Below are 27,686 nucleotides of genomic sequence, written 5' to 3'. Positions count from 1 at the left end.
TAATAATTGTGGCTTTTTTTATGAATTTATTTCCAAATGTAAACTCACTATTTCATGCATACAAGTTATGACAACATACATTATTCAACAATCTGTTATTTCTCATATTTGCATAGGACATGGTCACAATATATTGTCTAACATGTAAAAAATAATGCCATAAAAAGATACAATAGAGCAGCTAAGACCAGCACATTACATGTGTGTTGAATTCATTGAACTGTACAGCTGTAATACTTGAATGTAGTGATTTTGGTTTGCTGAGGAAAAAAAAACATAATAAAAATAGAATAACAGAGTCACCTGAAGGTTTTAAGTGAGGTCATTGAGAGGAATGTACTGGCCATAGCTGAGCTGAGAGTTATTTACAGAACAGATTATAATGGTGCTATAAGAGGGGGAAGCAGCACCATGAAGTCACTACAACAGGCAACTGATGGTGAGGATGCAGAGGAAAAAACACACAGAGGTATCAAGAGAGCAACATTACACGGAGGAGGTACACTGAAGACAAACAGGTACAGGAAACAGAACCGAAAAGGCTGGTGAGAGGCTCTCTGTTTGTCAAAGAGGTCATTGACACCACTGTATGCTGCATAACCTGAAACGAGCTAATCCTTAAAGGACAAACATTATTCAACAGACTTTCTCTGCAGTGAGGAACAGATGCTGCACAGCGTTTCTTCAAGCAGACAAGTTCAAACTAAAAGTACCAACAGTTTGGATCTGCTTGTTTGTTTGTTTTTGTTTGTTTGTTTGTTTGTTGTTGTTGTTGTTTTTTTTTTTTGCCTTGTTCATTTTAGACTCAATCTGAGTACGTTGGCTTGAGTGACTGAATGACATTAGTTCATCCAAATTACTTTGTAAAGAAAAAAAAGAAAAGTTGCCTACTTGAGATGTAGAAAAAGGTCCATGTCAAGCATGACATCCATCTATCAACTAGTACAACACATTGAATTTGAACTCCATTGGTACAAACAGAGCTGGATTCAAAACTACTCCAACATTCATTCTTTTCCTTTCAGAGCCTTTGGTAACAAAGATCAACAACCCTTCTATAACTCTATATGGCTGCCTCTTAAAAAAATACAGATAAAATAAAAACCCCGACTGTGAAAAGCAAAAGCTTTAGGTCTTTGTCGCGTGGGAAGACATGCTCTGTAACTTTTACATTTTGTAGATATTCATTCAAATTGGGTTAAACATAGTCTAATGCATGTGGGGCATTAGAAAAAGTACCTTGTAGACTGTCAGGACACACTTGTATTCAGAAACCCACAAAAAAAGAAAAAAAAAATCAGGTCAAGGGAAGCAGCACTTTCAGAGCAAATGCAATCTTAAATCCTTTGGAATGGACAAGCGACTATCATCAAAGTTGTTAAGATGTTAAAAACAGCTGCAGTAAGCAATATACACTGCTTCAGCATTGAACAGAAACAACAACAAAAAGGAGCAAAATTAATAACAATAACAACACAGTTACACAAAGCAAAATGCTCACATAAAGCATAAAGAACAGAAACATTTAACTTAGAGCAGAACTGCTTGATCAAATCCTGTACATAACATTTGACAGGTCAAACTCTATATAAAACTATACAAGAGTACTATTTTTTATAACGTCTGATAAAAGCTAGATTATTTACGCTCGACATTTGTATCCTCTTTAAGAAGTTACAGCTGTAGTTTTGGCACACGATTGCGTGGATCATGCTTGTACTTCTGCTGACGATGTTTGATCAGTAACACACTGATGTCTTTAATTAAATATATATTGTGAACTTTAAATTGTTAGCTTGCTGCTTGAATTTGTACATGTATTGTCAGTATTTTAGAATCCTTGTATGTAGAATTATGTGATCTTCAGCAGAAATATAGATCTGAAGTCAAAAGAATGTAAATGCTTAGGATCACTTTGATACCCAAACAGCTTCTTAGCATAAAGCAATAAAAATATACAAATATTGTCCAGGAAAGATGTTTCTTTTCCTTGTACTTTGAGTTACATGCAGGATCTGGCAATATGGAACGGTTATGTAAAATGCAGCCCAGTGTTTCTGTTTTAGTTTTTTACAGGAATAAAAACAAACTCTCTTTGTCTACTTCTTCATTCAAGTAGGAATAAATGAAACCAACATTTTTTTTGCTACTCATTAAGCAAACATAAGCTACATGATGGATGCTCTGAAAAGATATGAAGGTAAATGAAAATTCAATTATCTCAAGAGGTATAATTCTGCAAAAAATAAAAACATAACCTCACACAACAACAATAACAATAATAATAATAATAATAATAATAATAACAATAATAATAATAATACAAATAATGACTACATTGCTAACTCACAATTCTGTGGTCTCTAATAATATGGAAAACATTTCAAATAATCTAAAGCAATAAAAAGAAATCAATCACTGATTCTGGAACTGACTTACACAGAGGTAAAAACAAAACGAAAATCCCCATCCACCCCAAAGTTTCTTTAGTTTTTTTTTGTTTTTTTTTTTCATTTCATGAATTAAAGGAACTTTTTGGAATTGCAGATAACAGGATTTACCCGCATCCCTGACATCAACAGAGTACTCAGGGGGAAAAAAACCCTGTTAATAGCGCACAAAATTTTAATTTACACATAAACAAGTTCAAACCTCGAGCTGCGATGAACTCTAAAACAGTTGCTGAAATGAACTGACAAAAAATCTGAAATTAATAAGAAAAAAAACCCAACTCAGGCGATTACATGCCTTTTTTCGCTCAAAGGCTCGGACAGCAAAAGCAAAGAACAGTAAAATCGGACATGTACAAAATTGTGTTCAATGGCCTTGCGTGTTGGAATTATTCAAGTACATTAGTTACAGTGAGAGTAAAGGTTTTTGAGACGCTCTTTCTGTGGATGCCTACATGTCACTTTTGCAGTCTGGCTGAAGGTACAGGTTTTTCTGTTCAAATGGTTGTATAAGTTAAAACAGCTTCAGAGTGGATCGATAGCAGGACTGTGCAATGTTATCAAGACATGTAATAGGCAAAAAGGGCTGCACTGAGGTAGTCCTGTGTTACCAGCATGGTCACACACTGACCAGCAGTGAACACTGGGCACTGAGGACCACCGATGGGCAGCCACAGGCAGCCTGATGCGTGCGGCGACTGGTTTTACAACAAAATCCACAAACTGTCCCATATCTGCTTGGCAGATGTTGACCCTGAGGAAAATGTGCAGATTATAGATTAAAAACTGATTAATGCGTAATTCTTTCTCCTTTTTTCTTTTTCTTTTGCAAGTGAACGCTTTAAACCAGGTCGAAAAATTATAACCAAAACAGGAATATACAGAAGGTAAGCTGATCAACAGCAGTTGTTGCTTCAAGAAAAAATGGTGAACTCTCCCCTCTGTCTTTGAGAGCTGCAGATCAGTGGCATTCAAAGTGTCATCTTGCAGCCTGCAAACTATTTTAATATCATACAAAGGATTATGTTTTGAGATAAATTCATTGCTTTTCAAGCTAAATAAGGGAGAATGAGAGGGAGATTCATTTTGACTTTAAAAGAAGATGGCTGCAGTTGAGGAAGAAGGACAAGGCCTGACATTCATGAACTTACACCTGCCAGACCGACTCAAAGGAAAAAAAGGAAATACTCCTCGCTTTCAGAGCAAAGTTAACATGCATGTAGCGTCGAACGCAAGATAACGCTCGAGTTAGCTCTGATGGCAGTAAGTCTGAAGGAGTCTGAACTGCATGGATGTGGATCCAACTGCAGCAGTGAAGCACTTAAAAAGTGCAGGAATAACATATAGACAGGCAGGGGTGCAGCAGTTTTGATAGTGGTGCTTTTTTCCACTTTTGCTTGACTTACTGAGGCATGTCTGTCAGCTTTCTCATAGTGACATTTGAGCTTCAAATGCTGGGTTGACATTAGTCTGGTGAGTGCTGCAATTTGCTGATATGTTGATGTTGGTTTCGATGTTTTTGCAACTCTTTGAAAGTCCCCAAATCCCCCAACTTGTAAAGAGACAGGAAGTTTGAAAGCAGCTGTTTGGAAGCTCAGGTTTATCAGTGCAAGCCCAGAGTGACGGTTTCCTCTGCATTGTGAAATCTGATTCTCTGGCTTGTATGAGAAGGAATTCTGTTTGTGCTTTGGATGGAGTCAGGCACTTCCCACCCACGCTGCTAGTGCTGTCTACAAACAGCTCTTGTTCGTACACATTTCCTCTTATCCTGCAGTTCAGATCAAGCTACCAATTACAGCTATTTTTTCTGCTGGCTGTTTCTACAGTTGGAGGGAGGAGGAAATGGGGGGTGTCTGCTTCTGTGTGTCTCCTCCTTTGTGCTGTTCGGCTTGTGATAAAACCTCTCCTCTTTTATCAGGACCTGCCCTCTCTTGCCTGTTTGTTGCTGATATCTGCTTTGTTCCCTCAGCTCAGATCAGACAATTGCGCTAGCCAACGTCTGACCTCCTAATTAGGCAATACTAATGTAATTCAGCAGGCTGAAAGAACAGGTAGAGCCAGATGAGAAAAGCCTCGCTGGGTGAACGACATGCTAGCACTACCTCCAGCAGGGTGGGAATGTCTTCGTTTGGGTGCAGCTGTTTCCTCCAAGGAACTTGAGCCAGGAGGAAGTGACTGAGTGTGTGACTCTACCTTCAATATTCCCTACAGCACTGAATAAGAAGCGCTTCTTTGGTACATTCTCCTATGTGCTTGATGAGGTGGAAATATCTTGCTGCTACTGAAGTTGTTTTGTCTCCATTTTAAGTGAAATGTGTGCTGATCAGAGAGTAATCAGGGTTTTTGCAAGGTTTTCAAAAGTCCTACTTTCAGCTATCTCAAGTTTAGGCCTTATGTGTCTTAAATCTTTCCTGATTCTTTTCAGATTCAATCCTAAAATACATTTAGCTATGGTTTACCTCATTCATTCATTCATTGCTTCTTTGATTAACCTTTGTGTGTTGTAATATATATATATATATATATATATATATTATATTTTTTAAAAAACGCACTGGCAATGTTACGTTGGTGATTTGTAGCCCTGGCTAAGGAATGTTATTGTTTTCATGCAGTGATAAAACTACAAACCCCATAAAGAATTATTTGGCCTTAAAATTGAATGTTTAGATAATCAAAATCTAAGAATTCTTGTTGTTATCCACAACTAGCTCCTTCGTCATAGGAAAGTATTTATTCAAAGAGGTTTGGTGTGAAAACAAGGATTTTAGTTTGGCTAAAACCCGTCATCAGTAATTTCTCTGAAGCTTACAATATACTGCAGGAAAGTCCACAGATCCTCCTAATTTTGACCTTTGATCTCCAGTGACTATTCGTTCTCCTGCTCATTTGTATAGATTTTATGGTTTTGACAATTTTAATCTCTAGCTTAGTTCCTCTTTTTCTCTTCAAAAGTATTAGCTGGTTTTTATTAATCATTGTCTTCTAACTGTTTTCCTAACTTGTGTAACATCTTGCTCATACAAAAGTGACCCCAGCTGAAGTTATAGGTTTTGCTTAGAACTCTCTTAGATGCCATTTAGTCATATAACTCTTGCATTCAATAAGAGGCCTGCCAACTAAGATTATGTTTCATTCATAGTAGACTTAATTCTTGGAAGTTTATTTATTTTTTGACTTCTGTGCCCTAAATGTTAAGTAGGGTATTAATTGTGTTGATTTTCTTTACAGAAGTCTTTTAGATTCAACTTTTTATTTAATTAAGAGGGTTAAAAAATCTCCCTTAAGAAGATGTTTTGACAGATTACACTACAGATCATGAGACTGAGTTATTTGTTGACTTTAAAAGAGTTTAATGTACCTCATTAACTCCTAAAATGCATTGAAAGGTTGAGCAGCCTTAATGTAAAGGAACTCAACACACATCCAAGAGCTGGGAAATACCGATTAAAGTTGCCAACGCTGTGTTTACATTGCTTAAGCTAATAATTAAGCTAATTACAACCTTTTAAGTATATGTGTTTTTAAGTTATTCGTCATAAATCACGCAGGTCTTTAATGTAAACCAAAATAGTCTTCAAAAGCATTTCATTGAACTTACTGAAACTTGCAGGAACCCTGTTACTTTTAGGCATCAACAGCTGCTTTTAAACTTCATTCTCAGTGTGTAAAGGTTCAGTTGGTTTTTCTCTTTTTTTTTAAATCTATGTACATTTATAAAAAAATATTAACCCAATATAACCCCAATCCGCCTGAAAATGTAGATTCAAACACTTTGCACTGCTAGAACTTTTAAATGCAGTGCACATCTTATACCCAGTGTAATATCAAAAAGTATTAGCACTGATGTATTTGTTTTCCACGGCAGGTTCAATGATTGTTTTCTCAGAAAAGAAGAGTTACATTTGACCTCCACTTTAGACGTAGGACAGAACACAAACTGTAGCTTAGCAAAATGACCTCATGACTTTATGTCTGGTTTCTTCAAATGTGAAAGCCAACAAACAAAGCATAGAGTGCAAATTGTGTTGAGTGTAAGGCTGAAGTATAGTATGTACTGTATGTTTCTCTTCACCATGTTCATTCTTTCAAGCTAACAAGGCCATCCCTGAGCAGGGCGCAAAATTCAACTCCCTGTTGAATTTTCGAATAAAGTGATGAGTATATTGTGCAGTCAATGTGAGTACTCTTGAGTACTGTGGTATTACAGAAAAAAGCAACTGTCTTCAATCCTGAGGTGTGTGTGTGTGAACCCCTTCTCCTAACCCATTCAATAAAAAAATCTGTTAAAATCAAAACATTTTGAGAAGACATATGATGGTGTCTGTTTTGTTTTCCTTCTTCTAAACTGTGAATATACAATAAACAACTAGCCATAGTCAGAAGCTTAAAAAATACAGACATGTGGTACAGAATGGAGATATCGCCATCTGGGAAAGGCATTATCTTCTTTTAGGATCACACAAGTAATTGCACTACAATAAGCACTTATGTACAGTATGGTACACCACAGCAAGCGCAGGAATAGCAAAGGAGGGGGTAGCGGGTTGCTGACAACTGTGCAACAGAAGTGTTATGATGAAATTGCAGGCCTCACATCTGTGGACCTGAAAAGTGCGACCAGGTTTCAGTTTAAGGCGAGCTGGCTGGACTGAGGGTGGGGCTGATGGTGGGACTGGATGCATCCGAGCGGCTGTAGTCGCTGAGAGAACTGGGGCGCGTGGCGTTGCCACCGTGGGGCTTCTTCAACATGCCGGGCTGGAAATCTGAGTGGCGCCTGGCATGCTTCATCAGGTGGTCGCTGCGCATGAAGCGCTTGTCGCAAAGTGGACAGCCAAACTTCTTCTCTCCCGTGTGGGTGCGGTAGTGGCGGGCCAGCTCATCAGAACGGGCAAACTTCTTACTGCAGTCGGGCCAGGTGCATGGAAAGGGCCGTTCACCTGCAGAACACAGACAAGAGAAATGTGGCGTAACAATTAGATCACTCTAGTGTCTGGCTAAATTGTCTCATTATGATTGAAATTTCTTTTGTCAAGAGAGATGAGGAGAAGAAGGCAGCAGAATGCTGCATGCCAATTGAGATGTGTCTGATGAACAAGTTGGTCATCAGTAATCTCTGCAGGTTTTTATGTATTCTATCAGGATTAGTGAAAATGTCTGATATAGGGTCCTTAGAGACAGAGGTTGACCCCTCATGGCCACAGGGGAGAGATAAGACAAGATAATGTCCATTTAATGGGGTGATAACCTCCAAAGATGGATGGGTTCCATTGATTCCAATGTTACAAGAAGATTAAGTACATTATGTAAGGTTTGTGTGAGGCCACACTGTTTTTAAACTCAAGAAGCCTGTGTAACTTCTAATAACATGAAAGTACAATAGAAACTTTCTCTGTGGCTTTTGCTTCCAAACTGAGAAATTTCAAGTTCCCATGCTAAGTGTACACACACATACGCGTACAGACACATGCGCACAAAGCCACGTCTGGGTCATTTCTTTTGCCAAAATACTGGTTTCGTGCTGTTGCAACATAAGTTTGGTAGTGTCAATGGATCGCTGAATAAAAAATTGTGATCCATTTTGTTCAATTACAGGACAAAGCAGTGGGATTCTTGTGATTCTTTAGAGGCTGCCATTTTGAACTATTTAATGACTCAATCAGACTTCCAGATCTCTTTCACAGGGGGAAAACAAGGAATGGTAAAATCATGGAAATATTTGGTTGGTTTAAAATATTACAATTCTAAAATTTTGGTATACATTCATGCTGGTAACTGATTAATTCTGCGTAGCCAATATCAGATTGTTTGTTTTTTAAAAAAGTCATATTGAAGTTACTGTGGAACTAATGTAAACCTAAAAATCAGTTAAGTTAACCCAAACATCACTTCATGTGTAATACAACTTATGGGTTATTCTGTTCATGCTGTTTTTAGTGTAAAAATTAAATCACCCCCTTTAGTATTTAATATAAAGTATTGACTGTAGCCATCTTGTTTGTGTGCTAAATGTTTAAATATGTAAATATGTAAATATGCTCCCTATTATAAAACTAGAAGGGAGTGTTTTTAATACTGTGGTGAGATACAAATGACTAGTTTGGAGATTTAAAGAACACAATCAAAACATGATTTGACTTCTAAAAAGGTAAAATATTTTTTGGAGAATAGCGTGCAGGAATGTAAACGGTATGTGATTAGCGGTAAATGGGCCACAACAGGCCTCTGCTTTCATTTGATGTTTGATTACCTTGGTATACTAGGCTTGCTTGGCAGCACTAACAGTTTGAGTGTATGTGAGTGAGCCATATGGAACCTGATAATAACACTGGTTATCTTAATCTGATAAACACCTCATCACGCGAATGAGTGATGACTCATTCGCTGTGAATAAATAAACAATGTTATTCCTACAGTCTAATAACTCTGTAAGAAGGATATTAAAAATCAAAGAGTTATCTGAAAACATGACAAAACTAATAAGCTGTAACTGCTTTAGTAGTGATAAATTACCAACAAACTGGCGTGACACTGAACTAGCAGACACAGTTTAATTATACAGCTCCAGATGATAATCACACTCACAATGACTACCCAACCCATTTTCAAACATGCAGCTATTTATGCTTTGGAACATGGAAATGTACACATTCTCCCTCACATCATGCAATTAAAGTGAGGATTTAAGCAAATCTACTAAAAACCCCTGTATGCTACCTCATACATTATGTTTTTATAGTCATTCTACTCTGTAAACTTTACACATGAAACCAACTCACAAAGTTTGCCTGATAGATCATGCTGTTGAGTACATATGCATTGAGTTTCTGAATAATAAAATAACACATCCAGCGAACACAGGACTTAATCTTTAAACATTTAGGGTTTCTCCTTTGAATAAGAATTATCAATCATTATACAAACCTATGCCAATGGTTTGAGGCATGAATGAGAAAATATAATGAGATGCATAAATGTTTATAGATGGCACAAAAAGAAAAAAAATGGCCGCCAAAGGCTTTCTTTGTTCTTTGGTTTCCCCTGTGGGCCACAATGGAAACAAGCACTGTTCACCGTCAAGCATTCATATGCTAGCATATGCCAGAGAGTCTCAAAAACATGAACTCGGTTCACTATGAATCTAGATTCCTCTTAGCCCTCCACCCCCCTTTTTTGCATGCTTACAAAACATGCAGACAGACAGAGCAAGTCTAGACAGTATGGCTTGTGTTCCTGCCTCTGACGCCTTACCTCAGCTCCAGACAAACACAGCCGGCCCTGCCTACTGCAGTTCCTGCAGGTTCATGCATCACTTCATGTATTTAAACTCACTAACAGATGCATATAAATTTGCATATGGACATAATGTGTGTTTTTTTAATGAGAACTAGTAAAAACACATTGATTTTCCAGCTTGAAACTACAGAAGGAACACATATAGTGGCTGATTAAAAAGGAGTTTAAATTACTAGACACTCATCTGACTGAGGTGTGTCATGTTGGACTGATTTAGTATCATATTAGCAGCAGAAGGGAGTTTGGGCTGCCCTCCTGCCACTGCAAAATGAGTTACTGCCCTAAAAGTAGAGCCAAGTTCTGCAAGCTGCTTAGGGGTCAATAACCAGAGAAACAGATCCAACCAACATTAATATTTGAACAGCTGAAAAGCTGAGCTACCCAGTCTGGTTGGCCTGATACAGTAACGTATCGTGGAAGCATCAGATATCTAACTTCGGTAAATTAGAAGAATCCCTAAAGTATTTTGAATAAACTTCAAAAAGCTTTTGACTTTAAAGACTACAGTTTTTAAACAAGAAAAACAGGCATAGTCCCAAACAACTCTTTGCTATGTGTTGGGTCTCACATACTAATATGCTGCAGACTCCAAGGTTTTGTGATGTGAAATGGGGCCACATAAAATCATTATAAAAAGAAACAAATCTGGTGAGGGGACAAGTGTTGAAAAAATTTAAAAAGTGCAGTAACCTGGTTGCATAAGTGATCACGCAGACACCTGAAGGCATCGATGAAGAGGAATTTTATCTTTTTGCACGACTGTGGGTCCACGCATACTATCACATAAGACTGAATTAGTAAAATGAAGATTGGAGTTTTGGATTTGCTTAGGCAAAGTCCAGATCTAAATTCAACTCAGCTATGGATTAGAGCTGTTTTAACAATCTGATAGTTTTGGAAAGTTACTACAGGGCAGAGAGAGCAAATATTGATAAATTGGTGGGATGCTAATCCACTCCCACCATCAAAGACTGTTAAAATTTAATTAAAAGATGTTCCTCCAAAAAAGTATTCTGAGTGGCCACTTTTTTGCAACCTGTTTTTTTTTTTTTTTTTACTTACATTTTTACATAAAAATTTCAATGAAAATTTTGAAAAGATTTATCATGGACTCACTTGTTACACTACTAAAAAAAAACCCCTACCGGTGCATGTTTAGATGCTTTGAATGAAAATGATAACACTGCGTGCACCATTGGGATGTCACTGTCCAGGCTATTTTTGTAGACTGCAGCGATTACTCAGCATCTCTGCTGAAAAAAGAATGTGACCAGAGCTTGCCTTTCTTCCCATCCAGTTAGAGTCCTCCCACAGCGGGGCAGCGTGGTGACTGTGATGTCAGGCCTCACCGATTGGTTATCCCATCCCTGGCAGCTTGCCACATGCATGGTTTGCCTTTCGCAGAACGTGTCAGTTGCAGAGGGCGAGGGCAAAAGGAGGGGCTGGTGGAGGGAGACAGGAGGGAAGCTTCTCTCAAACGAACACAGTGACCCAGTTACCCATAAAGTGAGTTACATCATGCACGCAAAAACCACCTCTGCTAAGCACTAGTGTCCCCCCTTACCCCCCCACTCAAAGGTGGTGTGATTATGTCACAGGTGCTGCAATTATATAACTGTTCTCACTGAGTCCAGTGGGTCAGTAAATAAGCAGCTCATCCCTCTGTCCTCAACTCATTCATATCTCAGTGGTTTCTGCAGAAAACGCTCGAGGGAAATGGAATCTATCCGTGAGGTGTAAAGGACTCTATCTGCAAAGGCGAGATCAAATCTCTCTTTGACGCAGGCACCGGTGCAGGAACTGAACTTGATCACCTGCTCCAACAACAGCTACCAGCATTTCAGCTAAATGTAGATAAAATTCCTGTTGCATTCTCAGGCATAGGCACACAGCGTACACCTGAAAAACTCTGTGACTCCGTGCCAGAAGTGAGCAAGAGAAAATTCCTTAGTTGAGGTGATAGGGAAAATTACAGTTTCTGAACATAATTCAAAGATCACCTTGAAGTTAACTTTCTGTTTCCTGCTTACCTGGATACATATTTTTTGGATACTTTGGCATAGTGGAGTTTTGGTTAAAGGATTTTAGCAGCTAATATCTTCCCCGCAGTTGAAAATGGTCCTGAGATCTTTATTTAGCATAAACCCGGATTAGTTGGTCCCTGACACAAACAACTACTCTGAGCAAGACCAGAGCAGACGTCTGTCTTAAAACTCAAAGATGCCAGAATAGTTAACGTGATTGGTATTTTACACACTTTTAAACTGTTATTGTGTTTGCTTCAAGCGTTTTAACAAAGTAAATTTTTGTGAAAATTTAACTGGTGTTTTTTTTTTATTATTATTTTTATTAAAATAGTCATTGTCTTCTCTTTATTAACCTCTCAATATGAACTGCACATAAACCTAGATTTCTACTAAATGACAATGCCAGAGGTGGGTCTTCATGAGTCACTCTTAAGTTGCAAAAACAAAGGCTTAATGCTTGACCTTGACTCGTTCTGTAGGTATGGGATTTTCCCATGAACAATCGTCTCTCAAGTTATCAGGAATCAAAGTAAGCCAGTAGTTGTTAACAATTTGAGGTAATGACTAATATTGTCCCTTTCACAAAAGAAAATGACTGGTTCTAATTGTAATTGTTAGCATCATGATAAGGACCACTAGAATGCCTCAAAAACTGAAATGTGCATTAAATAACTTCAGGCCAGGTTATTGCAAAATAAGCACAGCTTAAATCTGACATTTTATTCTAATACAGTTAAATTAGGGCAGCAGACCAAAGACACCTCTGATTCTTTATAATAAAAATACATCCTGTTAATTCAGAGATTCAATATTAATTAGTATTAAATTTTTAGTAAGATAAATATTGTAACCTACTAGGCTTCTAAAATAAATGATTAAATTTTAAAACTTTTTGCATGCACAATATTTAGAAAATAATTAATATGTGTAGTTTTTATGTGCTAAGTTTGGCTTAAGGTTAATGACTTGAATTAACACCTTCTGTGCTGTAAGTAGACTAAATGGCACATCTGTCATGTCAAAATGGAAATTTCCGTCATTAAAGATTTGACTTGAGTTTGAACAAAAATAATTTGAAGGACGCCATGACAGTAATCTACTATAGGTAGCATATTCACTGCTGCTAACTTTTTGACGAAGCTCAGATGAAAAACCCTGAAGCATTTCTTTAAACATGCAAAGAATTTTAGAAGCAAATGTCTCAAGAAGGGAACAAATTATTCTAGCCAGAATGCAGGCAGTACCTTATAGGAGTTGGATTTATTCCACATTTGTGTCAGTTTAGTGGAACAGCCAGCTTGGCAACATGAAATGAGAGGGACACTCACTCCAGTGGTAGAGCTGAGCACAACCCAATAATTTCGTCTCATGTTTACAACACTATAACCTGCAACCAGCTAGGAGCCAGCAGACAGACCAGTCGCTTGGCTTTGAAGAACACCAAAATGATCACCGAGTCCCTCATTGCCACAAACTGCTGGAGCAGATGGGGTTAACCCACCGCACCCGCCCTCTTTCCCTTTACACGCACCATCACATGCCAAGACGATATAAACGCTAACACGTGTGGGCAAGACAAAAAAATATACATTAAGGCTTCTGCAGCTCCTCCTTTCATTGTTCACAAAGCAGCATACACAGGCTCTGGATGTGCAAAAATAACAACACAGGCATGCAAAAGTTTTGTGGTCTGCAGAAAGACACAGCTTGAGTCGAAACACATCTGTGATCAGAGCGACTGTTTATCCGTCTGCTCGGCTATGAGAGAATAACTCGGTGGGAGAGAAGACAAATTAGCAGGGAAAAAAATCACTAAGTAGTAACATGTTTTTTTTGGCACCTTAATTAAGAGTAAGTTGCAAACAAACTCTGCTGGAATAACCTAAGGTGACGTCAGGTGTTTCAGAAACATTTATGTTCCCTGTATTATCATCTTTTGCCTTTATTGATAGGGACCTAGCTGGCTTGCTTCTGTTCATTAGCTGGTAGCTGTCAAATTGAGAACAATAGCAGCAGCCTTTCTCCCAGCAGGAGTGACTCTCTCGTAATGCATTTCAGTCGGATAGGCTGCTCGCACTAACCGTAACTCTCTCCCACCAGCCAGCTTGCAGGCCTATTGACATTCACGTACAGCCATGGAGGTGAGTTAAGTGGGACTCTCTGATTCCTGCTCACACTTTGACATACATTACTTCATCCATCCAACTATTTAGGGAAGGGCAGTCTGCATTGACCATCTCATTACATTTTCCAACACTGAGTCACTGTGTTAGACCTGAGGACATGGCGTTAGATGTGCTGCAGGCAGCGTTATGCTTCAAAGCCAAGTTAACCGACAGCAGACAAATAGCTGTTGTCATTAAAGGGTGTTTACAGTGACTCCACATTGATGTTCAATCATTGTCTACAATTGTCAAGCAGGATGATGCCAGTTCACATGACATTTTTGACACGGTTGCTTCCATAATGTCAACATCCTCCATGGGCACTGAAAAAAGGCCAGATCCTGTGAGGCCACATAATGCTGTGATTGGAGGAGATGCAGGCTGGAGAAATTTCCAGTTGCCTTGATAAAGGTTAATGGCGGAGAAGAGAGAAAAGTTTTGAAGTTTTTCTGATAAAACAATGAGCCACTCTCTTCCTTAACTCATAACAAATAACTGGTCATTTAGTCATACACACTCTATTGTTCACGCCGTCCACACATTGCACATACAGTGAAGATACTATTTCAAATTCAGTTTTTAATGACCAGAAATTTGAATACATTTCATTATTTATGAATAATAAATAAGGATATGTTGAGATGGACAGACACAAAGTACTGTATAATTGTGATGTAGAAGAAGAAAGACACATGATTAAAATTTAGTTTTTCAGTCCATACATTGTATACAACTGCTTGTACTTGTGGTATAAGAGGTATATCTCCCAAAGCTGGGCATACACTACACTATATTTTGAGTAATTGCATTCAGCTCCTTCTCAAACTGTATGACTACATCATAGGGTTTAATAATTCATAGCTCACAAATTGTTCTCACATTGTATGACCTGACTGCTCACACTGTACGTGTGTGCAACAAGTCAGTCTCTAGAATACAGAACTGCAATAAAGAAGGAGAAAAAACCCAGAAGCGAAGGAAAACACACCTGAGAATGAGATAATGTCCAACAAAAACAAACATCTTTGGCAATGCTTGGCATTCCGTGTGAAGAAAAGTGTAACAAGTGTTTAAAAACTACTCCCTTTTCACTCCCCCTTCTGTGTTGACGCATGCGCAACGTGAGAGGTTAATATAAATTTGGCTTGAGGCACTGCTTTAATTAACTTTCATGAGGGGTCAACAGAATTTCAAACAGGTTTGATTTTTGTGTCACCCTAAGATTGTTGATTAAGAGTGAGTGTTGAGATGTTAATCGTTTGTTGTTGTCCCATGTACTACACAATGCACAATGGCTCCACACACGATTAAACCAAAACTCGGTACGACCTCAAAAATTATCACACGATTAGATAATTGACTCGAAATGGCACAAAAATTGCACAGTTGCTCAGCTTTAGGAGAATTTGGAGTATTCAGTCAACTTAAAGATAATGATTTTAGACTATGGGAGGAAGCCAGAACAGACCAGAGAGAAATCACACATGAATGTCAAGAACATGCAAATTCCATGCAGAAAGATCCCTGGCTAGGAAACTCAGGACCTACTTTTGTGCCACCATGTAACAAACTGAATTTAGTTTATTTAACAATTAAAAATCTAAAATGTGTACCATACAATTGCTTTCAGCCCCCTGTACTTTGCTAACCCCAAAGTCTCATCAGCAGACTTTAGAAGTCACATAATTAGAAAAACAGAGCCCACCTGTGTGTAATTTAAACTCTATATAAGAACATATGTTCAGAGAAGGCCTCAGAGGTTTGTTGGCGAACATTAGAAAACAAACCACACCACAAAGACCAAGGAGCACAACAAAAAGGTCAGAGACAAAGTTGAAGAGAACTTTATAGCAGTTAGGTTATAAAACAATATCCTAAGCTTTCAACTTTTCTATAGGACTTTTTGTCCCATCATCCAAGAATGGAAATATTATGGTTTGTGTTTGCAGTTGTAACCTGCCAAAAATTAAAAGATCCAGAGGTACTAATGGTTTTACAAGATACTGTAGAGGAGCGAACTGAGACACAAAGACTTGAGATAAACTACTCCCACCGAAAGTGCATGAAGTTCATCTCTTATTCAACCAGCTATTAACAACATAGAGTGAACACAGTTACTGTAAGTTTCTGACCAAAGGGGGTTCTGCTCCTAAGGTTGTGCACCCACAAACCTTAATCAAATTGGCTGCAGCTGAATAAATGACCTACATTAATAGATGGCACTGACAGTGAATACCCTGGTTTACAACCCCACCCCCATCCTGCCGCACTCTACTGTACATTCTGTCTTTGTGCTGCAGATCCCTTCATCACATGCGACATGTAGCAGTTTTCATACTGTGGTTGTGGAGAAAAACTCACAGTCTTCCACAGGTCTGTATCTCTCTATTCCAATCAACCCCACGCCACAAGACGTGGCCAGATTTTGATCTCTCAACACAAACCGCTTCAGCGCCTACTATGATTCTCAGGCAGGAAAGCAATGGGAGAGGACAGAGCAGCTTTTATAGAGTTACTCCACAGCTAACTAAAGAATACATGAACCCTAGGGGCCACTGAAAACACCACAGTCAGGGCTAGGGCTGACAGAGGCCATTCAGCACTATGATTGTCAGCGCTGCATGCGCGACTGCTTCATTTACAGTCAAATTGAGAATATATTGCTTCTTTATCAAGAATCTGATCTGCTATCAGCACATGTAGGATAACATATGGTTAGCATATGCACCAAGAAACGCCTTCAAGATATCTTCAGTGGGACAGTAACCCTGCACCAGACGATTACCAGGCAAGATGGTGGCTCCACTCTGGCTTTATTATCACCATGAGGATCAAGTAGATTGAACTAATACCTTGTTTCTGTGGACACAAAGTACTGCTCCACTTGGCTTTCCAGGGCCAACCAGTTATAATGACACACGCTGCTGCTTCACAGCAGAATAGCAAAATATACACTGCAACAAAAGCACATTTGTACATGTATAGCAAAGGTTTTCCAACGTGAAATTGTAATTTAGACTAAAGTAACGAAAGCTAACATGCAGACAAGGCATGCTAATTGTTGTGGCGCAAACTTCTCTCAGCAATTTCCGGCCAATAACATTTTTCATAAATCAATACATTTAAGCACATTTTTACAAACAGATTTTACTGAAACATATGTTTCTGATTCAATATTATACAAAGTCAGGTATGAAATTAAAGCTTATTCATCCTTGAACATGTTTTTTTAATGTATGATAGATGTACTGAATAGTGAGATCAGGTTGGCTCAGGGGTCTCCATCTTTCCTATTTGTAATGTTGACTTTTCTATAACTCAATGAAATTTGACTTCCATTACAAAAAGCTTAGGATGTTTGCTCATGATCATATTTTAAGCTCAATTTCAAATAGAAAATAGTGAAAAGGACAATACATAGAATATTTCAAAAATGTTAACAGGGCCAAGTAGCCTAATAGAAGAAGGGCTAGACCAGATACGTACATGACTCCCATATGGATTTTTATTTTCTTAATGGGTGAAAATAGGAAATAACAGGTTTCTTGTATGGGTTTGAGGTCATTGCCAGGTCTCTAATGTGTATCAATAAATTCAGTTGCCTGACACAACTCTACCCCATTTATTATTCAGGGCTGCACTATATTAACATTTAATTGGTGGTTAAAATTGGGGCAATAACTAATCTATGAAAAATACCATCTGGGGGTCATTATCAGCCCATTCTCTACTCATGTGAGCCTCATACATAAATGTCCAGAGGCTCATAGTCTTGACTACAAAATATGACATAAATACTAACCTACTCTCAAAACCCTTCAAAAAGAGTTGGAAAGAGTACTGGATATAACTGCATATGTGGCCTTAAAATGGATTTTGCTCATGCTGATTGGGAACAAAGTAGACCTGAACTCACCATGGGTTTCTTGCATGAGACCACTTCAATTTACAAAATACAATCTACATTGTCAAAAACCATTATGGCACCCTAAATAGGTCTTAGCCGGTTTTCAAATAGATATCTAGGAAAGGCAGTTCAAATTGCACAATATGTCTTTGCCAAATACAAGCCCAAACTTTTCTCCACAGTTTTCTTGCATCAAACCTAAAGGCAATTAAAATCCATAACCCTCAAACAAAAGCATTTGGGATATTCTTTGGCTGATTTTCCACATACCGGAACTCCAGATTTAAATTTGGCTGAAATATTCTTATGGCTGCCGCAAAATATTGAATAAATTTCAACTCAATTGCCATTGCAAAATAGTGAGAAGCACAAAGCACTGTAAAAATTAACATTTTAACATTATGTTGCCGCATAAAAGGATGTTCCTCTCTGTACTGTGTGGAGTCCTATACCTGGCTCAAATACACATACATGATGACGTGTGCTAAGTGGGCCTGGGCTCACAATAGGTTTCGTATATCTGATCCACATGGTTTGGCTAAATGCAATACTGTACATATAGACAAAACCTGTAGGAAACCATACTTGGATCATAGTTGGCCTAATGGGTATTAAAAAAAAAACCTTTGAAATTATGCAACGTACCTTGGCCCTTATAGGTTATGCTTCTTGTCCAGAGCAAGCCATTTTCTACTTGAATAGGCCCTATATAAAAATGCTAGCTATGTCATTAATGTAGCAGCAGCAAAATCCGACATCATTATCTAAATATCTGAATGTGATTCAGAGGTTTCATAATGTGCTGTATGACAGCATTATTTGGTGGAACTCCTGCTGCTGGTCAGTTAGGCAGACTGAACTCTTCAGCCCCTCAGTATTTTTTTTATTTATTTATTTTTTTTTACCCATTAGCGTGCCAAGAATGGATTCAGGAAAACCCAATCTCCACCCTTATACCTCATCACTGCCACCAACCACACAGGAACACTGAGCACTCTGTGTTACAGTTCAGCCAAATATAAAACCACTGGCAGGGATGAAGCATAAATAATGAGGGACTCCTGCTGCTCTTTCCATGTGGAATTTGGGATAATTTCCCATGTAAAAATGTCATTAACCAGAGTTATTTGACTAAAAATAGGTAGCACATTTGAAGAACCAGGCTGTAGCTGTGCTTCCAGGTGGTACCACTTATTGTTTAGGACAGTAAAGGATTTTACAACCATCTAACAAAATTAGTGGTACCAAAGCAGAACACAAAAGAGGTTCAGAAAAAAACATTAACCCAACTATAGAATATGTCATTAGGCCCTTTGTTGTAAAGAAATATTGGCCCCAGGCCCTTCTGTGTGACCAGCAGGTTTCACATGTGTATTGTACCCTGAAAAGATGGGCTTTTGTAAGATCTGGCTATGGGGGGGCTTGGTTGGAAGAAGAGCGAGGGGCCATCAGTTTTCTGGAGATGGCAGTGTGCAAGACATGATTACGGGATGTTAATGAGACTTCACTTAAAATCATAACACACCACTGGGTGGGTCTAATACATTAAGACAAGAGAAAATTTTAATTAATCTTGAAAAACTATAGACCACTACTCATTCTATTTGTAGATCAGTCTGAAGTCACCACATTTTTTCTGCTTTTTTCACGTTTTACAGGACGCTTGCAGTGAAAAAAATGGCTCCACCTCCAACATAAGGATACCAAACAAAAGCCGTCTGGTAACCTTAGACCCCTTAACTGCTCTGGATTCCTAAGCATCAAACTCAATGCAGTATAATGAGTGATTTAAATTCAGTGTGTACTCCTGTGTGTGCTACACCCAGGATGTCCCCGTTGAACCCAGCGTGAACAAAAGGAAACGTAAAATGCAACCTATTTATCTCCAATGAGGGGGAGCCCTCAAACGGTAACTGTTTATACATTCAAACTTGGAGATCCAAGATTTCAAATCACAGACCAAAGAAGAAATGTGTATTTACATCTTAAGAAAGGGAAGAATTAGAATATTTAATGCAAAGAAAGTAAGGGGCTAAACCAAATTAGCAGCATAAAAGAAATGCTTTAGTTTTGCTCATGTTTTGAGGAACTGGCCCTTTACAAACCCCTTAACAGCTTGCAACATATTTAAACAAACTAAAAGTGATAACTGAACTATAATTACATGTTGTTTCAGGAATTTTCAAATAACATTATACAATTTAAATGTACTAGGCCAGGGTTTTTTTATTGGTCATGAACATTTTGTAAACGAAAGAAAAAAAAAACAAAAAAAACAGACTGCTCCTTTTAAAGGCCTCTACAAAACAAAAAACCTGGCAAACCTGAGTGTCAGAAGCCAGAGGGAACATCTTGTCCCTGGCTCTTTGTTTGTTGTCTATAGTGTTTCTCCTTCAATTAGAAAGCAGCACTTGGCTGAACCTGACTAGGCTGGGATCCGTTCTCTCGTGATTCTGCTAGTATGGGCTGAAAGGAAGCAGGCTGCCTGAGTCTGACTCCATGAAAACATGCTAAGATAGGCTGAGGCAGCCCTGCTAAACTCAGATGACCCACATTTTGGACCTGCCCAGTAAAACGGGAAGAGAGGGTCATTATTATCAGAATTTATAGGACACTGCCCAGTGGAGCAAGCCAGACGACGGAGCATATCCAAACAGAGAGGCAGGCGAAAGGAAACGCTTATTAGGCACGGAGACGAGGGCAGGGCTAGCAACGAGCAATAAAACCGCACTAAACTCACATGGTCTGGGCTGATGGAGGGGGGAACTGACTGCTGGAAGCAAGGCTGGAGCTTTCTCTGAGACAAGGCAGCAAAATTAGGAGTTTCTGGAACTTACCAATTAAATCAAAACAAGCCAACCTTATTAACACAAATTAAGGGACACAAGCTGAGCAACAAGACAAAAGAAAAGGCTTGAAAGGCAAAACGAATAATGAGCTGTGGTAAAGCTGCACTAAAACAAAACAAAACAGTAATTACAATAGACACAATCTTCTTTGTTGTAATTATAAGTCACATTTCTCTCCTTTAGCGTTTTCTTAACAAGTGGTGATTTAACAGCCGGCAGTTGGCTCTACTGGAGCAACAGTAAAAGTTGACTCCAACCAATATTAAATGACTCTGTACCAGCCACAGAGAAAATCCTCAAGCATTTGGTCTCCCAATGTGTTTAAGGCTGGTCTGTTCTTTTTGTTTTCACTGAATATTATATCTTTGTGCAGTTGTTATGAATGATGATAAACCTACCAATAAAGTGACACAAATCAGACAGGGAAATGAGTTTGAGATGAAGGAAAGACAAAGGCTGAATTCCATTTTTCCCCAATAGAGTTGTTTTTAGGGGTGTGGCGTTTCAAAGCTTTCTGTAGAGCAGGAGGAGGGCTTTCTACCCTCTAAAAATGGACTCCCGGTTAACATATTTTTGATGGCACAAAAATCATTGTAATGTCATTGCATTACATGTGGTTTCATTGTTAATTATTGATAATCTGCAGACGGTAAAATAAAAAGTGTTCATGTATTCAAGTGTTTATATATATATATATATATATATATATATATATATATATATATATATATATATATATATATATATATATATCCCTCCAAAATTTATCAGCATAGGAAGGAATACCTTTCAACTTTGGAGACTATTGTACTAAAATCAGCTGTTTTATAACAACTATGTATGAAATGGTTAGTATATTGGACTACTGAACTTCTATATAATTTAAACTAATAAAGTATATTTAAAAAAATGCTTGTTCCTCTTTTTTTATTAATCATATTATTCATTTGCAGCAGCAATACTAATATTTCAGTCGTTGTGGTGCAATATCGTATGACTGTAGATGAAGATTGTTACTCAGAAACACAAAAAGAACAGAAGGATTCAGTTTGTCTAACAATTGTAAATATTTGCATATGTAAATACTTATATTTTTCACTAACTTATGCAAAAAACAAAAGTCAGATTTTTATTAGTTCAAGGCTTGTTTTTTAAAAAAATTTCGCAGGTGTCAGTTTTCAAAGTCTCGCCCATGTACCTCAGGACATTTACTGCCCACTTTAAAAACGATTTAAAGTCATTTTCCATGTTCTTCTATCTTCTATAGCAGGGGTGGGCAATCCTGGTCCTCGAGGGCCGGTGTCCTGCAACTATTAGATGTCTCCCTGGTTCAAAACACTTGAATTCAACAGCTGAATCACCTCCCAGTGCAGTCAAGGTTTTTCCAGAGTCCTGCTAATGACCTCATTATTTGACTCAGGTGTGTTGAAGTAGAGATGCATCTAAAAGTTGCAGGAGACCGGCCCTCGAGGCCTGGAGTTGCCCACCCCTGTTCTATAGTCACCTGTACACTAATGTGATTATATGTTTTATAAACACAAATAATACCAGCAGGAGGTTAGCCAATTTGTTTTCTGTTACAATCTGTTACATTTTATAGCCTAAACAAGGATCAGAACCACAATCCAATGTAAGTGGAGTGTAATACAAATTTCTTCTAACAACTGAATTAAATTATATGTGAGATTTGCACATTTTTATAATTACTTATCTCCATCATTTATGAATACACTAAACTATGAGGAAGAATACAATAAGTTTTGACAAAAGGGCAAATTGACCCAAAGCCTACTTTTTGTTCTTCTTGAATAAATATTTAAAAAGTATGATATGTGAGTGGCTATTTAGACTGCTTGCTTTATTCAGTCTGGCAGAAATCAGTAGGAACTGATGATGAATCCACTCCTTGAAGGAGTGTCCCATTTCCCATAACCACTACATGAGCTAAACGCTGTGGGAAAAGGGGAAATTGTTAGAATTGGGACTCAGACTAAGGTATGACACAAAACTATTGTTTTGTTACTATGGATATAAAAATGCCTCGAAGATGAGGGTGCCCTGCATCTGTTTCGAGCTGCTTTTTCATGCTTGCACGTTTCTGCAGCAAGTGACTCAAATGTGGGTCACGCTCACGCAAGGTGCTTTATCCTGTGATCCAGAGAGCTCAGTTTTCTTCTCAGCCCTGTCAAGATGATGCATGTGTGTGCGTGACCAGAAGAGGAGCGAAAAGATGAGGTGTGAGCTGCAGCGCTCCCATCACGAGGAAACGGCAGTGAGACTCCTCAGTCGAGGCTCAGCTAGCTGAGTCTGTTGCTGGCCAGATCAGCTGGCAAGTCTGTCTAGCGGGGGTGTGGCACATCATAACAAAGGGCTGTGGGCAGACAGGCGACTGACTGCACGGCTCTTATCAACCCCCCAATTTCAGTCGATCTGTATCTCCCCTCCCTTCTTCGGTGTCCTATCCTGTGGAATGCAAATCGCTAAAAGCTGGAGGTATGGTCATTTTTTGGGGTGTGTGTGTGTGTGTGGGTGTGTGTGGGAAGGTCACATGCGACACGCTGTTGATTCGCAGCGCATTTATTGGACTTTTTGGACTGATTCTGCAAACTTCCTGCATGCCCATGCATCTATGGCTACCTGTTTTGCTTTTTTTTTTTTTTTTTTTTTTTAGAAACTCATGCTGCTTTGAAGAAAACAATTTATTTTTATTTTTTCAAAAGGAGCAATCTTCTTCAGGAAACGTAGCTTAATGTAGTTCTCTACGTGTACACCGCAGTTTCAGTTTGAACATACTATCCAATGCGGTGGTGGATGTGCGTGCGTGCTTTCAGTGGGGAGGAGGAAGAGTGGAGGGGGGAGGACAAAGCTTAAAGACTTGAGTGGGAGTGGCACTGTTTTCAAGCCTCCCTTCCCAGAAATTAAAAGGACATTATAAAGTTTATATAACTCAGAGATATGTATCATTATGAAGCTATGCAACACGAGCGCGTTAGTTTTATTCATGTAGGTGGATTCTTGAATTTCACCAATAATAAAACAGTTTTAATGTATATCTTATTTAGATCAGACAGTATTCTCAGTTTTCTTTTACTCTCGTGTGAAACGGGAACACAATAAAGCAGCATTCAACACCTGCATCCGATCGAACTGACCTGTGTGTGTCCTTAGATGAGCTTTGAGGTGGGAGGATTTGCCATAAACTTTTTCACAGCCAGAATAGTTGCATTTGTGCTTTTTCTGAGGTGGCTCCTGCTCTGTCCGACCTCTCGATCTCTTGCCTCTTTGTCTGAGCGCAGGATCGGAGGTGGCGGTAGGTGTGGCAGAGTTTCCATCCTCTCTCAGGTTCGGCGTGCTCTCCTCCTTTATCTTTGCCTGCTCGGCAACGCCGTTGGGTGTCTGCTGGTTAAAATCCGCCAGGATCCTCGCCACCACGAAAATCGAGGAGTTCTCCTTCACCAGGGGCTCCTTTATTTCTTCCCCTGTCCTGGAAGAGGTTGGGATCTCCGGTTTAATCTCCCTGTTGCCCTTAGGGGGGTGAACAACTGCACGGCTGGACATTGAAACAAGGCACTCTGCTGCAAAGTGATCCATTCTGTCTTTGAAACAGCCTCCTCTGCTTCTTAATGACATTCGGGAAAAAAATAATTCTGAAATAAATCCGCGTGTAGGAGGCTGTTTTTTAAAAAAAGTACTTGCGCCGTGCTTCCCTTTGTGTAGTGGCGGTGAGGTGGAGGTCGTTCTCATCAGAGAGAACTGACTTTATGATCTTACCCGGCTTTCCAAAATCATCAACATCCTGTGCGAGAAACGCCTCGCACCAAACAAAAAAAAAAAAAAAAAACGCAGAGAAGATCTCTCTCTCTCTCACAGAAAGAGAGGGGGAGAGAGAGAGAGAAAGAGAAAGGGAGGGAGAAAGCAGAAACCGGAGTCTTTGTTTAGTGCAGCGACACCGGTAGCAGGAACTCTTGAAACTTGGACGCGTTAACTCCCATTGCGGCTTCAGACTGTCTCCAGCACAGTGAGCGCGTCTCCCGAGCGCCTGCTCCAGCTCGCTGTATCCATGCTGGGGGCGTGTCGAGCCGGGCAGCGCTCGGCAGCATCGTCAGAGGAGTGGCTCATTCATTGGGTACAGCTTGTCCCCAAGTGCTCCGAGCAACACGAGTTACTAGAAAGTTTCAGCTGCGCTGTTTCTATGCGTCCGCGAGGATGAACCGTCTACCTGCCGCCAGGAATTGTCGAGACAGTCACACTGATGCAGTAGAAACCCGTGACTAGATATCTCTTATTTGGTGCATTTTTGATCAGATGGGCCGAGGAATGTCACCAGGGAAATTTCAAGATCATTCAGTGTCACGTGACCTCCTTGTGCGACCCACGTCACAGTGGTTATCTCTTAAAAAAGAAGAAGAATCAAAGCACATACCTTAACTAATAAACACGCACCATACACTCATGTGAATCAGGTTTGCTGTGTTTTCAAAAGTATTCCTAACCCTTGAAGTTTTATAGCATTTTGCCATGTCACTACCTCCAACCTTAAAGTACTTTAATGGGATTGAACATGATGCAGCAACACAAAGTCTGCAAAGTGGAGGAAAAATTAGACCTGGTTTTCATTAATAACAATGATAGCAATGACACTTTTCATAAACACCCTTCAAAAGACACAAGGACCTTGTACAAATAGATGCACCTCTGCATCAATTACATATTGAGTAATTAACAGGAATCTGTAGAACTTGTGCATATGAGGAGATCATTCAGTCATTTGATTATGGTGTGCTGGACATGGGACACATTCAAAAATTGCAAGACACCAAACCTCAAAGACTACAACTCGTGGTTAATGCTCTGTTTATTTGGTTGGAGCTTGACCAGTCAGATTCATAGTTTATTTGCAGTAATAAGTCTGGAAAAGACGGAATTTAAGAAAAAAAGAAGAAAGCGGAAAAGTTTCCAATTTCTAATGGATGAACATCTCAAAATGTAATATAGTCCCATTAACTTGAGTTCTTGTTTTACTCAAATTTCGTGAGAGTTAAATTTTGTTAGCAGAATGTCAATGTGGCAAAAATGCCTGTAAATGCTGTACTTTATGTGAATGTTTAGGTTAGAAAGTGCAAATAAAATGTGTATAAACTCTGTGGGTGTGATTGTGTCTTTATAGTTGCAAAACATGTAATTAAATATTAAAAGAGGGCAGGGACCCCCAATGTGCCTCTTCACCATGCTAATCTGCAATCTGCCCAAAGAGGGCAAACAAAATTCTAGTTCAAGTAAGGACGGATGGACAGATAGATATTTTTGGCATGATTTTTGGCACCACTGGTACATCCAACTTGAGTGGCATTCAATATGGTTGCTTTGAACATGCAACAAAAATGTTTAATTTGCAAAGAAGGAAGCTTTCTATAGTTTCTATTGGCACAGAATCTTCTATAAAGACTTGGTTAAATATGAGTCTCTTGTCTTGAAGATATAGTATAATTTAAAATAATGGAATTTGAGAAAGAATATTCTTCATTTCTGCATTTCTAAAGTTGAATGATGCTTCTAGGCAAGCCAGAAATACTTATTGGGTTTGTTTACGAGATGCAGTAGGACATACGAAGGCTTGGTCTATTCCTATGAATTCACTTACTTTCCTGATAAAGTGGCTTTCAGACCGAATGCAGCATTTGCTGAACTTCCCTTGGGTGTTTTGCAGGGAAACCTGTGTTGCTAAACTGAAAATACCCTGATAGTGCCACTCTCTATTAAACCGCAACAGTTTAAAAAAAGTGGACGTTTCATAATTAGAAGTAGATGATGGCCATATTTTATCTGCAAATGCATTTTTATTGTGCTAAAACCATCAATAAAAATGAACACTTTGTTGTGAGATATGAGATAGCTAGATACCTCGTCTGTCTCCATTGGCTGCACAAGTATCCGCCAACCATACAGCCAGCCACACACCACGGTTAAAGTTTAGCAAATTCCAGCTTTGGAAATAGTGCAATACAAGCTCCACTAAACTGCTCACATCTACACAGCAAAGTGGGAGCTGTGCGCCACTTGAGCTTTGTTTTACGCAAAGCAAAACCTTTGTTGCACAGAGCATGCAGTACAAATGAATGGATTTGAGAGCACAGCAGAGTTAGTGAAATATTCAGCCTGAAAGCCCCTTAATGCCTGCCAAAGATTGACAAACAGAACTTTGTCAGACCACTTCTATTTTTCTGCACGAGTTAAGTAACATACAAAATGGAGATTGTGCAGCGACCTTCATGTTTCTGCAGCTGTGGCATGAGATCTGTTCTTGGTACGTGGCTTTAGTGGTGCTGGAATGGTGAAAAGCCATTAACTTTGCCACTAAAAATGGCAACTTCTGTTTACCTTTGAAGTAACTTGGAACTTCAAATACAAACAAAGCATGATTAAATGGCATATTTCAATTACATGTAATAAGTCAATGAAAAAGTATGTTCTTTACTCCTCTTTTTTGCATTAATGACAACCCACCACATGACAAAATTTCTTAAGAACTGATGTTCTAAAATGGTTGCCATGATAGTGATTCATGAAAAACAGCAATTACTGAGGTTGTTATGAAAAGCCTTACAACCGCAGCTCTATCAAGTTAATAAGTGACAGATGAATTACACAAGCTTTTATGTCACATCATTCTCTGCATTTGCTGGTGTCAATAAAAATAAAGAGAGAGTCTACATGTGGCCTTCCAGTCACCAGGACAAAAACCACATTAACAAATGTTAATGAAAACATCTGTATTTGATCATTTGGGAGTTAGATGAGAGACTTTCTTTTACCACAAAAAATATTACATAATCACCTGTTATAAATGTATCAAACGTTATGGACTTATTGTAGAGATGTGTTGAGTTGATGACAAATTTGTAATTTATCATTTTATCTACTTTATCTTAAACATTCTTTACAGGTAGCAGGCTACAGAATGGGAAATGAATTTGTCCTTATCATTAAGTGAT

At 38.8% G+C, this 27,686-nt stretch overlaps 1 protein-coding gene across 1 annotated transcript; it reads right to left on the bottom strand.

Moving 5' to 3' along the window:
* Window positions 1–9: 9 nt before the first annotated feature.
* klf13 (Kruppel like factor 13) lies at window positions 10–25,813 on the bottom strand. Its single transcript, XM_032582834.1, has 2 exons — window positions 23,847–25,813; window positions 10–7,390 (listed from the first exon to the last, which is right to left on the bottom strand). Exons 1-2 carry the CDS (start codon window positions 24,436–24,438, stop codon window positions 7,083–7,085), a joined length of 900 nt encoding a protein of 299 aa, XP_032438725.1. The 5' UTR covers window positions 24,439–25,813; the 3' UTR covers window positions 10–7,082.
* Between the last annotated feature and the right edge of the window lie 1,873 nt (window positions 25,814–27,686).

The sequence above is a fragment of the Xiphophorus hellerii genome, chromosome 2 (assembly GCF_003331165.1).
Source record: "Xiphophorus hellerii strain 12219 chromosome 2, Xiphophorus_hellerii-4.1, whole genome shotgun sequence".
Lineage (NCBI taxonomy): Eukaryota > Metazoa > Chordata > Actinopteri > Cyprinodontiformes > Poeciliidae > Xiphophorus > Xiphophorus hellerii.
Note: the sequence above shows the minus strand (reverse complement) of the source record. Positions and strands in the feature narration are given on the sequence as shown.